This window comes from Rutilus rutilus (assembly GCF_951802725.1).
Source record: "Rutilus rutilus genome assembly, chromosome: 3".
NCBI lineage: Eukaryota > Metazoa > Chordata > Actinopteri > Cypriniformes > Leuciscidae > Rutilus > Rutilus rutilus.
In genome coordinates this window covers 21757946-21774874 of record NC_140211.1, presented here as the reverse complement: position 1 = coordinate 21774874, position 16929 = coordinate 21757946, and the positions used below count along the sequence as shown (strand labels likewise).

General features: G+C 36.9%; 1 protein-coding gene across 1 annotated transcript; it reads right to left on the bottom strand.

Annotated features, from left to right (window-relative positions):
• Positions 1-8: 8 nt before the first annotated feature.
• On the bottom strand, positions 9-16751 carry ctdspl2b (CTD (carboxy-terminal domain, RNA polymerase II, polypeptide A) small phosphatase like 2b). Its single transcript, XM_084405785.1, has 13 exons — positions 16481-16751; positions 10239-10423; positions 9224-9353; positions 8508-8657; positions 6903-7127; positions 5716-5809; positions 5180-5291; positions 5006-5092; positions 4730-4792; positions 4496-4575; positions 3972-4098; positions 2637-2732; positions 9-2310 (listed from the first exon to the last, which is right to left on the bottom strand). Exons 2-13 carry the CDS (start codon positions 10398-10400, stop codon positions 2245-2247), a joined length of 1392 nt encoding a protein of 463 aa, XP_084261911.1. The 5' UTR covers positions 10401-10423; positions 16481-16751; the 3' UTR covers positions 9-2244.
• Positions 16752-16929: the final 178 nt, after the last annotated feature.

Below are 16929 nucleotides of genomic sequence, written 5' to 3'. Positions count from 1 at the left end.
TTTTTTTTCATGAAGCTGCAATATGCACAATATGCACAATTAGTACAATATGCTTTGTACAAAATTAATGAACATTACAATGAACTGGTTGTACATATGAAACAAACCTCTGCATCATGTTACACTTAATTCACTACTGCTTTTCGACAATCATACAAAATAATTTTCTTTGTCTTTGTAAGAAAGTGCCAGGGCCTAACAGTAGATGCAACCCGCCTCCTAACATCTAAGCTATCATTCTGGACTATTAGCATCAATGTAGGGAGAAAGAATAGTTGACACTAAAAAAAATGCTACTTACTATGTAACACTATGTTTAACCATTTTCAAAAAGTATGTGTAACCATTACCAAATCAGTCTTTGCTATGAGAAAAATACTGTGTTTGTGGCTTGTGGACTCTGTCAAAAAACTGTCAGTAGAGCAGGATCCTTGGGATCACACTTGTTCACTCTCCTTCAATTGGGAAGTACCACAGGATATTTAGAGTTAAAGCATGAACACCTTGCAATTCATTTTTATAGTTATAATTTTAAAATGAATTTAAAAAAAAACACTACATGATAATTTCCTTACTGCATACAAGATGTGCGGGGTTTTTTTTTTTTTATTCAACTAAAAGGCCTTATGAAAATTATATTTTCAGAAAAAAAAACCCTACTATGACAGGGTCACAATCCAATTTAGACAAATGATGCATTCAGTGATTGTCTATTACTAAGAATGACCCATTTATCTGAAAACAGCACACTAAACACAAACAGCATAAATGGCACCAGTGGCATGAGTAGAAAATGAACATGTTCATTTTGTCAAAATAAAACCATTTACAGAGCAGAAAACGATAAAAGGGAAAGCAACTAGCCTGGCCCTGCTTCACTAACCCTGAATGGCACTACTATAGTTTCAACTCTTACTCTGTATTACTCAATTTTAAGTTTCGCCTATAACAGTGGAATTAAAAAGGCAATATGAGAAGAATCGAGGAAGAAAAAACATTTCACAGAATAATTATCCCCTTCTCCTCAGCCAGCGATGCACACGCATTCATCTAGCTTACATCACACAATACTTCTTGACACAGCTACCCCCCCCCACCCCACAGAATCCCAGTATAAAGAAAAGCCAGAACGTCGGGCAGTAAGGTTTAAACCACAGCGATGAGACTGGCTGTTGTTATGCTGGTGCTATAAACAGGGCTCTACCAGGCTGCAGCCCTCAATCTTCTCCATTGCAGTTCAGTTTGAATAGATTAGATCTGGGTAATGCTACATTAACTTCAAATTTTAACATGAAAATACTTGCTTGTAATCTATCACTAAAACATAAAGGTGATATACTTTTAAAAAACACCAGTAATAAGAATAAAAACTAAAATGTATATAAAAAAAAATACACAGGCTAAATATGAAACAATAAGAAGCAAAACAGTAGCTGATGAATAGTATTTTGAGGTGCTACTTAATAAACAAGTAAAATGTTAAGAGGTGAATAAATATCTGTGGAGAGACAATAGCAAGAAGCTGCAGAGCTCTGATGCGTTGGTAGGAAACTTCTTATTTAAACAATTTGAGAATTTAGTCACTGCAAATCTAAATCTTTTTCTATGAAACAGCCATCACTCTGGTTTAAACCGTTCTCATTCACACCACATAAAAACGAACGATTCCACCCAATTCAAGAACAGAACAATTTTCAACCAGACCACGCTCTGAGAAATGAACACATTTTGGCAAAGAGTCGAGAAAACATTGATTTGAAGTAAACACCAACCAAAACGTACAGATGGAGAGGAATGCATACTGAAATCATTAATGAAAAATGAAATTTTGAATAAAATAAAAAATTCAATCACAAGAATCTAACTTTTGTCAGACGGTATGCTTTTCTTACTGGCCATTCCTGATGAAATTGGTCAAAAGCCCAACAGTGTCAACCAATCCCATTGGAGCACCAAAAGACATAATCTTCTTCTCTTCTGACTGCTACACATTCACTTAGTACGGGATGAAACAACCGAAGAGGCGACACGAGAAACTTCAAACCTCTCTCTGACTGCGCAAATGGCAAAAGTGCCAAAAAAGAGTCTCGAAATGTTCAGATTTTTTTTTTTATGTTATCTTAGCGATGAGAATTTGGGGGAATAAAAAAAAGTTAATTTGAATAGTAATGGCAATGATTTTGTAATGCAAAATGTTTATCTGCATTTGTTGTCTTTTTTACGGTCCTGTCCCACTATGTGCACTCAGTCAGGGGGAAGGAGGTCATGCAGCCGAAACCGTTCACGGACATGTGGCCGCACATCCTCATTCTGTGGACGAATAACAATGGAAAAGTACAATTTGTATTTAGACAGATTAAAAACAAGAATAAATAAATATTTTTACACTTTTTTTTTTTTTATGCATCACCACATCTAGGGCTGGTACCCTTAAATAAAAGAATGAATATTTATGGAATTTGTGACTTTCAGAGAACCTCTGATTAAAAAGAAACTATTTATTTATAACTTTATAAAATTATATTTATTTAAAGCAAATGAAGCAGTTCAGTTATTGCAGTCAACATAATGTCACCACTGAGAAATGTTGAAGTGAAGGTCACGAAAACTAAGAGGTGAAGAACATTACAACATACCAATTCCACCAGTTTCTCCAAGAAAGGGACCAGCTTCAGAAGTTCGTTGTCATTCTTGTCCATGAACCAGCTCTCAATAGGGATCCCATTGGAGAGCTGAGGGTGTAAAACATGGGTTGATGGTTTTATTTATAAGGATTTTCCTTCATCTCCCTAAGGTATTTCTTTATTGGGTAATGTTGACTGTAGCCCTATTCGGACGGGACTAGTTTAACATGGTGAGGTGGGGTAAAGTAATTTACACAGTGATTTTAGTCCCGTCCGTATGTGCCATCTCAGTAATCATTACGGACAATGTCAAGCACGAAACATCTTTTAGCGTCAGGTAAGTGCTTTTTACCAACACAACCCAATCTGAAGTTAATTAATACATCATTCGACCAGACATAACTGTTTTATATATATAGGTTATATGTGTTTGCGCACGTGATATCAGGAAGCAACGTAATACGCACATGATGACAGGAGGTTGACGGCGATGCGCAAATCGAGTTACTCCTCCCACTTCTGCTAGTTTTACTGAGACATCTTATCCCGTGTGAATTGGCCATTAATATTACAGACGTCCTGTGGTAAAATTACATTACTCCATCTACCCTTAAAGTTAATCCCATCTGAATAGGGCTTATGAGCTCAGTCAAACACCTGAACACTGTATTTATTACAAAAGAAACAATGAAAATTAACACTTTGTCACTTTCTAAATGACTACATAATTACTACTCCTAATTACAATCTGGGTGGGGTAGGGGGTTGCGGCTGAATATAAAACTTAACGAGGAGATTTTAAAGCCTTACATAGTATATTAAAAAAGGGAGATTAATCTGTATTATTTAAAAGTGTGATTGATCTATTAATATATTACAAACTAAAACTAAGAATAAAAATGTACTTTTAAATTGTCACTAAAATACAATTAATTTAACCTTCAAGTATGTTTTAAGCTTGATTCTTTTAAAGTAAAGATTTTCACACATTTAACTTAAAAAAAAAAGTCTCTGTACTTGTTACAACCTTGGGTAATTTATAATAAAACTGATATGAACATGAAGTGAAGTGATACTTGTAGCCAAGTATGGTGTCCCATACAAGTGCACACACACAGTAGTGAACACACACCCGGAGCAGTTCGGCACCCGGGTAGCAATAGGTTAGGTTAGTTGTGGGTAATGAGAGTGAAAGAGAGCGCTGTTCATTCACTCCTCCCACCTACATTTCCTGCCGGTACTGAGACTCAAACCTGCGACCTTCGGGTTACAAGTCCGACTCTCTAACCATTAGGCCACAACTGCCCCACCATTGTGAAAGTAATGGTGCAACTTTTGTCCGCTCACCTGATAAGCAAAGGCTTGTGGCGAGTTATCGATAATTATAGTCTTGGACAAATCCCGTCCGAGGATATTCAGATCCTTAATGTAGTTTCCTTGCACACAAACACAGTGCTCACGAAATAATCGGTGCCTAGAACATGTTGGAAACACACACAGAGAGAAGAATGAAATAAATCTCCAGGACTAGAATCAATAATGCATTTGAAGCAAAGGGTTGACACCTGAGGATGGTGTGGAGTTTACATGTGCCAGAGACCAAAGATCGCCATCTACCGCAATCCCTTAATTCCTCATTGTAACCAAACACTACAGAGAAACTCTGCACAGCAATGACCAAGCTAAGGCAGGGTTACTCAAAAACTGACACCCTGCCTAAATTTACATTTACTCTTATGACAAAATCTGACAGAATTTCTAAAAGAAACAGAAGCAAACAAAAAGACAACTTGGTTTTTACTTTTAACACTGTCAAGGAAGAGTCTTCAAAATGATTAAAATAAAGGTAAAACAAAAAGAAGTCCACAGACCGCACCAGCTGTTTCCTCGGATCGAGAATGTTCAGCAACTTGTCTGCATAAACTTTCTTAGAGGCAGTGAAGAGAATGATCTATAAAAGAAAGAGTCAACAATGGAACAACTTCAGTCCATTATGAGGAACAGATGTTAACTCAAGCGAGGGTAAAACTTTTCCATGTAATACCATCATTTATTTGGAGAAAAAGTATGAGATGTAATGTGGAGTAAAATGGACGAAGGCTTACCTCATAAATCTGAGACATGCGTTCAAGGAACTCTCTGAAAAATGGCCTCAATCGCACATAAACCTAACAGAAATTGTGAATTAGAATTTAGCCCCTAAGAACACAGGGTTTTAGCCCCCTAAAAAGAAGAAAAGAAAAAATTCCTACAAAGTTTTACAAATTTCAGATCACTTAAGACTCTCAGCCATTTAGTTTCTTAAAATGGCTCTAGAGGGCCCTCTAGTGGTATGTTACTGACAAACAATGTATTAACACAAAGACAGCTTGGATATCTACCTGATATATGACATCTTGGAAGAGGACAGGAAAGGTTAGTGCTGCATCATCCAGCTCATTCAAGCTACAATGGACAAGGGTTTCATCCTGTAGAAAGAAAACAATTGATGGTATCTATGCCAAAATGAATCCCTTGTAATAGGAGCTATTCCCCTGTGGTGTTTTAAGACTGACCAGGTCAAGCACCAGGGAGAACTCAGGAGTGCTGCGAGTCTTCAGAGGGAGTGCGGGTTTGCGAGTTAGCTGCTCTTCTGTTAGCGGAGGTACATGTTTGATGAAAAAATACCTGAAAAACATATCAACAGAAATGTCTGCACGGAAAAAGCCTCGAGACAAACACTGATGAGAAATTCAGTTTTTTTCTGAGAGGGTTTCCAAATTAGCTTAAAACAAAAGCAATATTTAACTGTAATATTATTAATAAACATTCCACTTGTATGAGGGCTCAACAATAAGGATCTGCTGGGGCCACATCTCACATTTGTTTATCTTGTACTTGCCGCTTTACTTCCTGTGAATTTAAACATTTGTCGCTGATTTTATAAATTAAATATTGTTCAATGTAACATTATAGAATGGAATAATCATTACTAACAAACAGGGGAAGCAAAAATCTGAACTACTGGCTTGCCCGGGCCAGCAGAAGAAAAAAAATCCTTATTGTGAAGCTCTGGGCACAAAGCACAGACATTCAGTAAAGTTGAACTCACGGGTCAAACACTTCCCACTCCTCCTCATATGATCCTTCAGCTGGGACAGTAATAGAGGTGTCCACATACCCCACTGTTGCAGGAGAGCCAGGAGCTGAGATAAAACAGGACAAAGAAAACACAATGTTAATATATTCTCACTCTCGGTTTGGGGACGGTAAGATTTTTAAATTGTTTTTGAAATGTCTCCAATGCATACCAAGGCTGCATTTATTGGATTAAAAATGCAGTAAGAAAGTAATATTGTTAAATTTAGGACTGCACAATATACCGAAATATCACAAATGTATATATCGCGATATGCATATCGCAACGGCTTGCAATAACTGGGGTCACGAATAAAAAAACGAAGAGAAAAAAAATCACTCACTGCTCTTGGCTGAATAATAGCTTTAATAAAACAATCTGTATATATTTAATTCATACAGTGAAAACTAAGCAGTGTTTTATTTTTACATTTGAATATTCAGTTTCTGTTGTTAAATAAACCTAATGTATGCCTTCCTGAAACCCTAAACCCTGTCGTTTACACTGATGTTAAAATTACACTTCTTATGCTACAGTAAAACACTGCTGTTCACTTTCAGAAGTCACAAAAAGAATGTGAAACGCATGTAGGTTATATCATTTTAAATATATTTTAAAGATAATTTAAGTTTATTATACACACTTTAAGCATTAACGTATCGCATATCGAATATCACATTATTTAATAAGTTATCGCATATCACAATTTTCTTCAATATCGTGCAGCCCTAAATATTATTACAATTTAAAATGTTAAACATGTTTTCTATTTTAATATATTTTAAAACATAAGCTGAATTTTCAGCATCATTACTCGTCTTCAGCATCATAATCAGAAATCATTCTAATATGCTGATTTGATGCTAAAGAAACATTTCTTATTATGTCTTATATGTTGAAAATGTTGTTGCTTCATATTTTTGTGAAATGGCGATTTTTTTTTTCATGATTCTTTGATAAATAGAAAGTTCAAATGAACAGCATTTATTTAAAATATATATATATTTTTTGCATTATAATGTGTACTATACTAAACTAAATAAAAATATCAATTTCTTATAAAATAAAAAAACCTTATGGGACCGGTAGTGTATAATGTGTTTTAGGCTGAAAGTAGTATACACCCATAGAGAAGTCAAGCAATGTCATGTCTTTCACACCTGTAAGAGGAGGCAGGTCAGAGTGGGGGGTGTTTTCACTCTCCTCTGCAGGTGTGTGAGTGGAGGATGGAGGTCTAAAGGCAGATGGCATGGCACTGGTATAAAGAGGGACACTTAGGGGCTCTCTAGATGTGGCAGTACTAGTGGGCATCTCTTCTACTTGCTCCATTTCTAGTTGCTTCACAATCTCTTCCGCCTCCACCGCCTGGCCTGGGGAATCCGAGGCTGACATGACAAGATGGGATGAAGGTAAGGAGAAGGAAGGGTGAAAAAACATGCTGGGTTAGGCAATGCATTATTAATCTGCATAAAGTTGCAACAGTGTTTTTATTTATTCATTCATAAACATTATCTGGAATCTAAAATAAGCTTTTGATATTGCCTATTATTATTCCTAATGGTAACCCTTATTGTGAAAACGTACAAAACATTGACTTCTGCAATTTAGTATGATTGCATTCATATCAGCAGCAAACTGCACCGGAGTTCACATGAACCGTACCCCAGACCGCCCTTTTTGAGCGGACTCGTGGGTGCACACTCGAGTTTGGAAAACAGCATTCACATCATCCAGACAAACAGAACTCTGACACCAATCGAACCCAGGCGCGCACCAAAAGTGCCAGTGTGAAAGCACCCTTAATTTCACACAAGTTGTCCTCCTGATGGGGGAACCAATTTGCCTCAGGACCCAAAAGTTTCACAATGTTTTTTTTTAGTTCAGTATTGACATTTTAGGCTAAACTTTCTCTCATGAACTGCTCTTTTAATAAAATGTAAATAGATATGGGTTTTTGTGATCATAGAAATACAAAGTAGCAAATCCGGCAACACTACCATTCAAACGTTTGGGGTCAGTACGATTTTTTTATTATAGAAATTAATTATTCTATTTACATAAAAAGACACCTTCATTTGACCAAATGTGACAGTAAAGACATTTATACAAAAGATTTATATTTCATATATATATATATATATATATATATATATATATATATATATATATATTCAACATTGATAAAAAGCAATGTTAACTGAGCACCAAATCAGCACCAAATCAGCATATTAGAATACTTTCTGAAGGATCATGTGACACTGAAGACTGGAGGAATACTGCTGAAAATTCAGTTTTACCATCACAGGAATAAATTACATAATTAAAAATATATGAAAATAGAAAACAGTTATTTCAAATTGTAATAATATTTCTCAAGATTACATTTTTTACTGTATTTTGATTAAATAAACGCAGTCTTGGTGAGCGTAAGAAACTTCTTTCAAAAACATTACCAACCCCAAACTTTGAATGGTAATTTATATGAGAACACAGACTCCTCTTCTTACTTTAGGAAAACTGCCATCATTACCAAGAATGATAAATGAAGAATGTTTTATCAGTCAAGTTTATTTAAAGGAAAAAAAACACCACATGTACACTTGAACAATATTCTAAAATGAATAGTTGTTGGAGCATAAATGTTAATGTAGTAATGTCACCAGAGGGAGAATCTATTTATTATTATCATTCAATTAATTTACGGTCCATTATGTCCAGAATATCTAGCCCATCACATCTTTAGTGTTCGGTTCAGAGTTTCTTACCATTTTTATTTGCTGGTGAGAAGAAGTTGAAGACAGGAGAGAAGATGGTTCCAAGCAGGGTGGTGCGGGGTGGACTGTTCACAACCTCCTCAGGGTCCTCCAACTTCCCATTAGGCTTGACAGGCTTACTCGTGTCATGGTTAGTGGTTTCTATAGGACAAAGTTCAAAGAGAAAAACAAATTCACAAAAAATTAGCGTGATCAAATTACAAATGCAGAACAGACCATTTAAATGCCTTACTCCATAATATGTTGTTTGGACAATAAACTATGATGACTACTGCAATACACAGGAGAAAGTGACGCTATTGCCAGGTGTGCGCAACCATGTTCTTGTCACATATAATCCATGTCAAGCACACAGACAGGTTTGATACCTCCAAAAGCCCTACTCATTTATGATAATATGGACAGTTTAAGGCATTACACTGAACAACCAATATCAAACAAATATACACAGATGCAAATATGTTTTTCTTAGAGGTGTCACAATATACCGGTATTGACGATAACCGTGATAGGGTTGTCACAATACCAAAACCATTAAAATTGTACGGTTATCGGTACCAATTTCAGTACCACAGCAAAATCTGTTGGAACTATTTTACTATTTTATTTAAATATTTGAAATAATAATTAAATTCAATAAGCTTATTATTTATGATATTAATTATTATAAGTAAATTTAACTGCAGCACACAAGTACAGTGACTCACCACCATTGACGGAGCTTCTTCGACGGGCCCTGTAGATGCTTTTCCTTTGCAGGTCATTGTTCCTCTGTGGGGTGGAGGTGATCAGCTCACAGCTCAGACGATTCCTCTTTGCTGGGTTGTCCTGCTCCACCTGTTAAACACCACCAATCACACAAGCATGAGTTTCTAGATTTTAAACACTTTAGTATTGTGAGGAGGACACTATAGTGAGTCTGTTTGAGGATGCTGGGGCACACATGAACAGGACTTTCAGAGGAACAAAATATCAAAACTATAGGCACTAGACGGTTAGACATTATTAAAACCATCAAACTCTAAATTAAAATGCTGGGGGGGAAAAAAACATATACATACACACATATATATATATATATATATATATATATATATATATATATATATATATATATATATAAATAATTTAAATTTCTTTTCCCCTACCCTTTGAACACTTTTGTTTGTATTGAAGAACAAAGTTTTTGAAACTAGAACAACAATACCAACAATTTTTTTAAGACCCCCATATTTGAGTCAAAAAGGTTGAGAACCACTGAATCATATATATTATATATATATATATTTTTTATTTTTTTTTAATAATAATTATCCAATTAATCACGAACTGCTGTAAAAGACATGGGGTCTTTGAATGTTGTTGTGGACAATGGGGGTGTGATTTAGAACCCAAAGAAGAGAACCTAATATCTTTACTGGACGTAATCCCTGGTTCTTCTGCCACACGCTGCATGCCTGTTAAAGCCAGCCCTACCTACTGTCATTATGTGAGCGCTGTGGAACCACAGCTAAAATTAGAACAGGACTGAGCTCCTCAGACAAGCAAAGGCATTCCACCACGCATTTCTGGGGGGAATATGATACCAGGTCTAGCTTGCATTCCATTATAGAACATTCTGGGCCATGACCATCGAAACCAAGAAAAGAGCTGTAGAGGTCTGGAACTGCCACACTCAATGAACCCATAATAAATGACAGGGAGAGGGTGCTAGAGACTCACCTTGATCGAACTTCCATGGATGAACTTCTTGATGCTGGAGAGAAGACCCTTGCTTTCATCAGAGCACTCCTCCATCTCAGAGTGCTTTCGCTTGGTCCGGGCCGGGCCGGGCCTGCGGGCGAGGTTTGGCTGCTGAGAAGCCTTGCGCATTCTCAGCCTCATTTTGTTAAGAGTTACATGTAAGACTGGGGAGAGAGAGAGAGAGAAGACAATACAGAGAAGCTCAAACAGAAGGTACCGCAAGAAAACAAAACTACACAGAGAAAGAGAGTAACAACGACCTTGAGAAGTCTAACTTTGCTCGCTGATTCTCACACGCAGGTAAATTAATCACACTTTTAGTGGGTTTTGAATGAGTTATGGCTCTTTGCTCGGTTTTTAAAAGTGCAACACTTCAGCCAAGAGCGCTAGCCACAGACATCTGGATGTATTCAAGACACTATATACTCCAACATGGTTCATCATTCAGATGAAGCACCTCCATAGCGAAGCACTCTCAACTACAAGCGCATTATTTCCTACATACAGAAGAATTCGGAATGGACACACTTTTTATCTAAAAAGCAAATCTGTGTGATTGAACGCAAGATTACAGATTAAGCCAAACTCTGAATTAAACCGATTTTGCTCACCCAAAAATGAACATTCTGTTATCCTTTATGCCATTACAAACCTGACTTACTTTCTTCTGTAGAACATAAGAGAAGATATTTTGAACAATGTTACAGCTGTTCTTGTCCATACAATGGAAGTCAGTAGGGTCCCCAAAAAATAATAAATATACAAAACTACTGGACCCGGTTGACTTTCATTGTATCAATAATAATAATAATTAAAAAAAAATTCTTACCATACAGGTTTGGAATGGCATGTGTGAGTAAATGATGACAGAATTTTCATTTTTGGGTGAACTACCTTTTGGCAATTTCTTCGCTGTTTTCACGCTTTTTGCTCGCGGGTTTCTCTATCGAGCTCCCCCTACAGCTTCGGAATAGATATTTGGCAACACTGTCGTCAAAACTCGTTGGCGACTCTCCCCTCCTACCATCTTCTCCCTCTGGTCATGTGCATTTGTTTTCAAAGAAGCCGGTGAACGCACAGAGCCATGTCCACTGAGGTATGTATGATACATAGAAGGCTAGCATATAAATGTTTAGATAGTGTATGTGTGCAGTGCCGTAAAGCAATTCGTTACATCGCGAGACCTGATATCAAGCCCGCCGGCCCAAAGTTGCAAGGGAGGTTTTTCCGCTCACAGGCGCTAGGGGGGTGCGAGAAGACCACCATTCAACCTGAAAAAAGTCATATAACCATTCCAATGACTCCGAAGCTGTTCAGTTAAGGTAAATTAAGCTAAAAAAAACTGCATAGTTCCCCTTTAAGGCCTTCTTGAAGTTTGGCAAAAGTTTTCACTCTTATTTTTCTGTTGCTGGATAAGTCAATAGAAAAGAAAAAGAAATACGAGGATATTGCAGATCAACAGCGAGCAGCAGTTTCTTACAAGACAAAAAAAATGGGGAAAAAAAAAAAGAGAGAGAGAGATGAAAAAAGGATAGGGAAAAAAAGTTAATATTTTCCTGATGTGGAGGAAGTGTCCCTCTCTTCTTTAAAGGAAACCCTGTACATCAAGGGGGTAAAAATAATCCTGAAATTAACTACAGTGCTTGGTCGTGTGTCCCCCTCCACAAAGCATGCTTGCGTAACAACAGTTATGTGCTCCAGCATTTGTGACATGATGCCAGGCGTTACACCAGTCCTGACTGTACCTTCCCAAAACTCGCAATAAAGAAATTTAACTCACATTCAATTTAAAATTTACAGAAACGTTTATTGAAAAACACAGAAAAGAGAGATTTTTAGGAGAGACAAACAGAGCTCCTTCTGTGTAGTTAGCCAGAGAAGCAGCGAGATGACAGAGACATACTACAAGCATGGAAGCATGGAAGAGACAGGAGAGGAATGGTGAAAAGTAGAGAGAAAAGGGTACAGCTAGTAATACATCTCAGCTTTTTCCTTAACCACCAAAATGGTGACTCATCCACTGCCTCGAACAGACATCATGCCAAGACAGCTACCTCACAACACTGAGGAGCTAAAGCCTTTCTTCTACAAGAACAGAAACAGTGAGATTCAACAGTCTTCAGCAGCCCAGTAAGATTCAATGAATCTTGCTTAAAGCCAAATTCCTGGTTTAATTAATATCAGTAGACATTAAACAACATTAATAGCAGAAAATAGTTTTAATACGTAATATGATATAATATGACAATGGCAACAATTACTCCTGTGACCCCTTCTGACCTAGGCTCGTCCATCACAATCACTTACAGGTCATGTTCTGACAGGAAAAACTGTGTGTATACACACTACATTGGTTTTAAGCATGTGACTGTATAAAAATGTTGCAATTTGACATTGCGATATATTTTTTTTCTGCGATATACATTGCGACATGAAAACAATTTCACCTGATAATTTGAATAGCTCTATTTGTAAAGAATTAATCATTCTGATTGGGGTTATTTTGTAGTGTAGTGCATATGCATAGAAAATAATAAATTACAAGCATAGATAAATAGAACAAAGACGTTTTCTTTCTCCGTAACTCATAAACGACTGCGTTTGCGAGGAAACTCATCGAGGCGGGCATTTTGACTTAACTTCCCATGCACATGTCTGTTCAAGCACCAATAGATAAGAAAAGGAAGGGAATTCAGTGTTCACGATCACGAACTTCACGTGCTGTCTGCGTGGCTGTGTGTGCGTGAGCAAACACAACAGTGCACAAGTTTTTTTGCATTTGATGTTTAAACTGACAGAACTCAAAAACACATGAAAATGATAAACTGTTACTCTATGATGGTTAAACTTTGCAATTAATCCGCGAATCACAACAAGCGTTATGGACAGGGGAGCAGCTGGCCCGTATGGATCACAGATCAACTACGAACCCTATACTACATCGCACGTCCTGCGATGCGACTATCGCTGGATCGATGCAAAAACGATACATTGTGCAGCCCTACGGTATGCGGTATTATCACGATATTGAAATAAGTTGCAAAAAAAGTGGTTATCCTATTACAAATGCGAACAAGGTGCGTTTCCATCATGTTGTTCGAGTGGATGACGGTGGTATTGGTAACCAACAGTAAATAAAACACCATCAGCGGAAACAGTAGCGATGCGTCGTTCGCTAACGAGCCGGCTCCGAATGTAAACGGTGAGAGTCAGTTCCCGTCTGAGAGCCATGTTCTACTTTTGTATATTAATACAAGACAGAATAATTTCGCTACACTGCTCAGCCACACGTCAAGTAGTCACTAACTGAACGTTATTTTGATGTGTATGTGGGTGCGATCACGTGTGATGACATTACCCGCTGCTCTCGATTCGTCACACATACAGTAAGCTACACATTAACACAACATGGAGTGCGTGTGGTGGAGCAGTGTGGTGAAAAGATCATCCTTAAAATCGGGTCAGAAAACAAAATGAGTAACAACAAATTAAGTAGCATTTTGATGCATTTTAATAACATACACAAAATAAAAGCAGAACGTAGAATTTGTAAGATAAAACTCATATCGAGCGGGGACTAACAACCTTATAAATGTGCCCCGTTTTAAGTGTGATTTGCTTGGAATGGTTTTATTTTGGATCAAATGTTCAATACACGTCACGTGTAATAGTATTTGATGGTTTTACATTAGCCTATTTGTTTTTTTACTTATTACAGAGCTGAGCCAAATGATCCAGTTCCCTAAAATGAGCAGGAATTCTCATCATGAGGGAACAGCTAATTAGCCACGAGGGTTTAATGTTTGCTACGTCACAATTTATTCATATGAACTTTTTTAGAAAATTAAGTTTTTTTTCCTCTGAAATTTAGTATTTCCAACTTGCCATCAATTGTTTCTGATGATACTTCAAAATGCGCATAAAAACAGGGTGATGGAAACAAACAACAAAAATTTTTATAAAGTAAGCAAATGTTTCAAACAGATTAAAGTGGAAAAGAATTATAAAAACAATAGGTCAACACTTTACAATAAGGTCTCAGTAGTTAACGTTAGTTAAAGCATTAACTAACATTAACAGTGAGCAATAACTATATTTGTTACATAAGTTTATTCTTTGTTAATGTTAGTTAAAAAAATACAACTGTTTTTTCATGTTAGCTCAGGTCCATCCATTTAACAATAGTTACAACTTTTGATTTTAATTATGTTATTTAATGTTAAATTTAACTAAGATTAATAAATGCTTTAGAAGTATTTTTCATTGTCAGTTTGTTAACTAATTAATTTATTAATGGAGCCTTAATGTGATTACATTATTCACAGTATTTTGAAGTGACCATGATAACAATATTGTGCATGTACATTATTGTGATATATCGTATTACCATATGGTGTATACCAACGCGTCTAGTTGGTTTAAAAAAACCTTGACACCCTGGCAGCAAATCCAAGGCTAGCGACATGTTTCCAAGAAATTATCGTTACGGCTCAGTTTCAGACTCTGACATATATTAAAATAACTACTATCTCTCTAAGAAATCTAGAACTTCATACATTAAGTACATTATAAACCAGAAAGTGTAATTTGTTATTTAATGCATTTGCATGGCATGTCAAAGAACACCACAAAATGCTTCACAATAGCTACCATTGCACTTTGTTGGTAACCTGTCCCATTACAGCTGGACAATTAGGACAAATGAGCAGTGCTTCTCTTCTCAACTGGGGAACCTGGGCCCACTAGCAGGGGTCAATTAACTTCCAATGGGAAACAACATGTCTTAAACTGATTTTTAAGAAATAATATGTTAAAAAAAATATATATATATAGTTATTAATATTTTGAACTAGATTTATTTTCATATTTCAGGTTTAATTTGAGTAGTTTTGTTATGTGCATTTTATTAATTAGTTTTAAAATATTTATCTATAAATCGCTGAAATTTATTCTTCTTTCAGTTTAAGTAATTTTAGTACTTTTATTTTATTTCAACTACAGTCAGGTTTTCCCATCTAATATTTATTTATTTTTAACAAAAATTATTTTCAAATCAGCTGAACTTCAAGAACACAAATTTAAAAGCCGCAGATATAGCATAAATTTTGGCTCTTTTGTTTTTACAAAGAAAAAGAAATCAGGAATGTAACACTGAGCTCTCACTCTGATCTGATCACAGTAGATCCTAAATTGTTGTATTAACTTTTTTTTTTTTTTAGCACGTTATTGGCTAGTTTAGCAAAGTGAGTAGATAGTTTGAGTTACAAAAACTCAAATTTTTTGCAGTAACAAAATCTGCATCTAAACTTCTGCAGAATAAAAAAACACAAAAAAACCCCACATGTGTTGGTATTTTGCTTTCTTTCCTTAAAAAGGAAGAACACATTAAAATATTGAGATTACTCATGTCTAATTATTTTTATTACCTTGACAGCGGTACTTTCTCATAGTAATAATAAAAAAGGTTTGGAAACAAGCAACGTAATTTCGTTTTAAGTACAAGAAAAAAAAAACTCTGTTAGGGGCCTTCAAATGTTGACATGACAATGGGGAACCCTTGCAGTGATAACGGTTAAGAACCACTAACGTTACCCTACAGTCAACTAACTACAGTCAGTCTTTATAAGGGAGAAAAATAAAAGACATAAAGTGCTTCCCCGCCATAACCGATCAACTTCAACAGACACTTCAGAAATGATGAAGTTCAGTGATTCACGGGAAACCTGAACAGTGCCGTGGTGGGCGGGAAACACACGCTAAAGAGATTCTCTACGGAAGACGAGCAACTTTCTCACGATTTCCCTGTTTAGTCAGACATTAAGAATAACTGTTTACACAATGATTACGCGACTCAAGAGACTAAAATACGACCTGTATTTTTACATACAACAATCGCTCTTGACACATCTGTGCATGTCTATCTTCAATGTAGGACACATGCAAGCATTATCTCCGTAGTAAACCTGTTTCTCGTGACCCGCTATTACTAGAAGAAGCCTCTAGTCTAGTGCCACTCAAAACAACCGGCAGTATTCTAATGACAGATAAAGCGCGGGAACGACTCGCGAAGACGGCAGCTGCCTGTCCGTGCGTGCGTAACGTTATAGGTAAAACAGGAGCGAGCCGAACCATAGCGAAACATTGTCGACCGGAGCGAACGGACGGGGTGTTATGGGGGGACCCTATCACCACATGCAATTTAGACTGGGGTAATAACTTACTGGACGAAGCTCCGCAGGATCGAGTCGCAGGACAACGGTCTATTTCAGGGCTGCTAACACTTGCTGTTGTTTGCGTGCCTCTTCAGACGAGGTTCACCTCTGTCCTCCCCGCACCTCTGGACGCCATTTCCCGCCTCCGTACCCACACAGTCAACTGCAGGTACCCGGATGAAGAGAGGACTGGAGCGAGCATGCGTCCTGCGGCGCGCCGCGTCCCACACCCCCTTTCTGTTGTTCCGAGTATCAAAACAATATTGAGGCTTCGCAGTGCGACAGGTTTAGCTTACAGTGTCTATTTAAAACACAATCACACACTATATATTCGATAGTCACGCATAAAATGTGCTTTAAACAAAAACGCAGAGCGAAGAGTAATTCCGTTAGCATTTATCAGGCAAACTAACAAAGATATCAGGAGCGATATCAGAATACATTATTTTCTGAAGGGA

Coding starts and splice junctions, on each gene's coding strand:
- ctdspl2b (XM_084405785.1), bottom strand. CDS start 10,400: ATGAGGCTGAGAATGCGCAAGGCTTCTCAGCAGCCAAACCTCGCCCGC. Junction 5,292..5,715: donor GAGTGGGAAGTGTTTGACCC/GTGAGTTCAACT, acceptor TATGTTTTTCAG/GTATTTTTTCATCAAACATG. Junction 2,311..2,636: donor TGGAGAAACTGGTGGAATTG/GTATGTTGTAAT, acceptor ATTCGTCCACAG/AATGAGGATGTGCGGCCACA.